General features: G+C 32.0%; 1 protein-coding gene across 1 annotated transcript; it reads left to right on the forward strand.

Annotated features, from left to right (window-relative positions):
- The first annotated feature begins 975 nt into the window (after positions 1-975).
- Positions 976-1,893, forward strand: LOC103259213 (olfactory receptor 14C36). Its single transcript, XM_008056875.1, has one exon. It carries the CDS (start codon positions 976-978, stop codon positions 1,891-1,893), a length of 918 nt encoding a protein of 305 aa, XP_008055066.1.
- The last annotated feature ends 2,793 nt before the right edge of the window (positions 1,894-4,686 follow it).

A 4,686-nucleotide genomic window follows, 5' to 3' on the forward strand; every position in this document is an offset into this window, starting at 1 on the left:
GTTAAAGATTGTTATGGTGAAATAGCAGCTGTTAAACTTGGACAGGCTTATTGCTCTCTGTAAAAAGAAAATACACCACTAACTTTCAGGATCCTGGAGAAAATTAGAATCAATATGTGAAAGCTATCTAGAAAGTATCTGACAGTAATATATTCTGTAAAAATAGTGGTACCCAGCAATAACAAATAACAATAGTGGTGTTTCTAAAAATAATAACAAGGGACATTTAAGAAGCAGGGATAATGTCCTGGGGACTTTTTTTAAAGGGTTTTGTACACATTATATCATCTCATCCTAACCAGACACTGTGAGAGACAGAACTTCATTTTATCAGCTTGATAAAGAAGCAGAGATTAAACCTATAGTAAAAATGCCCATTTTATATTATGATGGAAACAAAAAATTTGAAGCAGATAACTAGAAATCAAAGTTAGGCTTTTAATCACAAAGTAATGTATTTTCTCATCTATTCAAAGAACCTGAAAAAATTACCCAGAACATAGGATTTGATAGTTCAGTTGTTAAACATATAAAGACAATAAACTGGTAATAAGAGAGAACAGTTTCTTTCTCTGCACTATAAGCTATTTAGATAAAGAATTAGTGGTAAGAATATTTAAGTGGCTTGGTAATATATTCAATATTTACTACATTTATTTAATACCAAATATGCTGAAAGAACTTTATGTAACTCATAAAGTACACAAAGTTTCATAAAATTCAATCCTTGAACACCTTATAAACAAAAGCAACAAAAACCAAAACAACAAAGTATCTGCTCAATTTGAATACAAAGAATATCCTGTAGACTGATAGAGGACCCATTCATTTTCCCTGGAAAAAAAAATAAATAGGGAAAATAAAAAATAAGATGTCAGGACCATAATAGTTAAGAACCATCTTCCCACAATTTGACTCTTCATAGGTTCAGAATTTCTGTCTTTACTTCCCAGGTACAAAATGCGCCACCCACAGATGCCCAATTCAACCACAGTGAAGGAATTTCTCCTCATGGGGTTTTCTGATGTGTGGGAGCTACGTGTTTTGCACAGCATATTCTTCTCTATCATGTATTTGGTGACCACAATGGGAAACATTCTCATTGCTACCGTCACCACCCTTGACAGCAACCTTCACACACCCATGTACTTCTTCCTCAGGAATCTGTCCATCTTGGATACCTGCTACATTTCTGTTACGGTACCTAACTCATGCATCAATTCCCTGCTTGGCAGCAGCACCATTTCAAAGGCAGGATGTGTAGCTCAGGTCTTCCTAGTGGTTTTCTTTGTATACGTGGAACTTCTGTTTCTCACCAACATGGCTCGTGACCGCTATGTGGCCATCTGCCAGCCTCTCTACTACCCTGTGATCATGAACTCTCAAATCTGCATCCGTATGACACTGGCCTCTCTACTCAGTGGTCTTGTCTATGCAGGTGTGCACACTGACAACACATTCCGGCTGCCCTTCTGTCAGTCTAATGTTATTCATCAGTTCTTCTGTGACATCCCCTCTCTGCTGAAACTCTCTTGCTCTAACACCTTCAGCAATGAGATCACGATTGTCGTCTCTGGTCTGGTAATTGGGGGTGGCTGTTTCGTTTTTATCATCGGGTCTTACATCCACATCTTTTCTACTGTGTTCAGGCTTCCAAGTGGAGCAGACAGAACGAAGGCCTTTTCCACCTGTGTCCCCCACATCCTGGTGGTGTTAGTCTTCCTCAGCTCAGGTTTCTACGTGTACCTGAGGCCATCTGCAATATCTGCAACCACCCAGGACATGATCCTTTCTGTTTTCTATTCCATAATTCCCCCTCTCTTCAACCCCATTATCTACAGTCTTAGAAATGAGCAAATAAAAATTGCCATTAAAAAAACCATGAAAAGATGATCATATCAGGAAATATATGGGAAATTTGGAGGTTCACCCTAAGCTATTAAGTTATATTAATGTGTTCGACAGTAAATTGAAATAATTGATTGGGCTTATTAGATGTAATTGATATACATTTAATAAATAAGGACATTAAAATACTTCATGTGTCAAAACCTTTTCTTTCTGAAAATTTTTTTTGATAATTTGAATATGCCTTTGAGTAAAAGATCTGTTGTTATTAAGAAGGGAGGCCTATTTAAGTTTTTCAAGTTGAAGGCTCTTATTTAAAAATTGTTCCTAAAAAGTCTAAAATGTTATCTTTAGAAATGTTTATGTCAATATTCTGTTCTATGTTTACCTACTCTTAAAATATTAATAAATCTAAAATTAAAATGGTGTCAACTAATTTTCAAAGGCCACATTTAGTAGTGTAAAATAAATGAAAACATTCAGTTATATATTTATTCAAAGTTAAATATGAAAAATACACATTTTTTGAGGACCACAAAAACATCAATGAAATGTTTGTTGTGAAAAGATAAGAGGATTTGGTAGGTCATATCTGCAAAGAATACAAACACTTTACACCGTTTCACTTCTATGTCAAGGAAAAGATTTAAATACATTGTGCTTATCCTCAAATAAAAAATTTACTAAAAATATATACAAGTGCCTTGGGGATACTTTACATAGTTGCTAACAGCATTTCAAAATGACTATTCCAGAGAGTGGAAGCAGAAGTTACATCAGCTTTCATAACCTGATCTTGAGAGTATACATTTTTTATTCAAAAGTCACAAAAGCCTGACAAATTTTAAGGAGAGAGATCATAAAATGACAAAAATCTTGATCCTCTTTAGAAATAGCAAAAGATCTCAAAAACCAAAATAAATTAAAATGAAACAATAAGCAAAATACTACATTTTAAAAGAGATCATATTTTGTCATTTGGTATATATTAGAAGATTTAAAATGTGAATATTAATTACTAAGGATCCATACAAAAAGATTGGCAAAGAATACACAAATCATCACATGAAGGAAGAAAAAAAAAAAAGAAATAGATCCGAGAAAATATAGTGCTATAGAAAACAGCAGGCACACAAAATGGAATCATTTTATGAAGGGCAAGGAGCATAAACATAATAAAAGGAAGCAAAAAATATTAAGGTATTGCAGACCCTTGAAAATAATATGTGTTGAACATCTGAGTAAGTAAAGGATGAAATAATGAGAACTTTTACTTAAAAAACATATTTGAAGAAAGAGATAATCTTGAAAATCTTAGTCCTTAAATGTTATACATTTTAAGAAATTCAAAATTTAGAAAAGTTTAGAGTAACAAGTATATTATTAACCTTGCCAAGCATTTATAAGTATTAGTATTGTATTATGTTTGCTTTCCATCTATTGACTACAGAAATACATATTAATAAGCATATAAGTCTAATCATAGCTCTCTCACCAACTCAAACCAACTTCCTCTCAATTTTTTATAGCTAATACCCTTTATTATTTGTTGTATACTACTCATGACTTTGGTAATACTTTTACACTCATGTATTTCTCAGTAAACAGTATTTAAATTGCTCTGTTTAAGTTTTTCAATTTCACAATTGTTTAAGATTATATGTTTTCTTCCCATTTTACCATAATCACTTAGAGTTACCTTTGTGACATCTATTTGGGGTGACTTCAGAGTTCTATCAGGAATTAAGTGAAATGTACTTTAAAAGAAGATATATGCATTTATTATCATTATTGCTATTATAGATGTTTAAAGTTCCAAAACCAAATGCCATATATCTTGACATCAGGTAAGTGCTAGTGAAGAAGATAGTCTCACAGTACCATGAACTGCAGCTCTTGTCTTATTAGAAATAATGCACAATTAAGTAAACTATTAGCAAGGACAAACACATACATGAATTTTCTGTTAAGAGAAATATATATTTAAAAATGAAAATGAAACAATAGTACTAAACAAGCTGAACAAATCTATATATCAAAAAATAAAAATAATAAATGTAAGCAAATAAAGTGGAAATATGCAAAAAATGATGGAAAAAATTTACCAATTAATTAACTCATAATTTTAAAGGCAGAGTTGTTCAAACTGAATTTAAAAACCAACAAGGTTTAGTTTACAAAGGAGAACTTTAAAATAAAAACGTCCAGAAATTCTATACAAATAATAAGGAAGCACACATACTAAGCAACTATCAAAATAGAACTAGTTTTGTAATTTAAATTTCTGGCAAGCAGTGTTTGTTCCTGTGAACTAAGGATGGCATATATGAGAGAAATCCAATTGATCATAGCAAAAAATATTTTTGATGTGCTGTTGGGTTTGGTTTGCTAGCATTTTGTTGAATGCTTGCATCTATGTTTATCACAAATATCATCACTTAGTTTTCTTTTTTTCTGGTATTATGTTAGGGTCATACTGGCCTCATATACATTGGGTTTGGAATAATTCCCTTCTATTTAATTTTTTGAAATAATTTCATAATAATTGTTCTCAGTTATTTGTTTAGAATTGATTAGAATTCTGCAGTGAGGCCATATAGTCCTGGAGTTTTCTTTGTTTGAATTTTTTTCCTTACTGATTCAGTCTCATTACTCATTATTGATCTATTCAACTTTTCTGTTTCTTCTTGGTTCAATCATGGTAGGTTGTAGGGGTCTAAAATTTATTCATTTCTTCTAGGTTTTCAAATTTGTGGGTGTACAGTTTATTCAAAATAGTCTTCAATAATTTTTTGTTTTTATTTGGTATCAGTGGTAATGGTTCCTTTTCCATCTGTT

This window comes from Carlito syrichta, unplaced genomic scaffold (assembly GCF_000164805.1).
Source record: "Carlito syrichta isolate Samal-C Ts95f unplaced genomic scaffold, Tarsius_syrichta-2.0.1 Scaffold302566, whole genome shotgun sequence".
Taxonomy (NCBI): domain Eukaryota; kingdom Metazoa; phylum Chordata; class Mammalia; order Primates; family Tarsiidae; genus Carlito; species Carlito syrichta.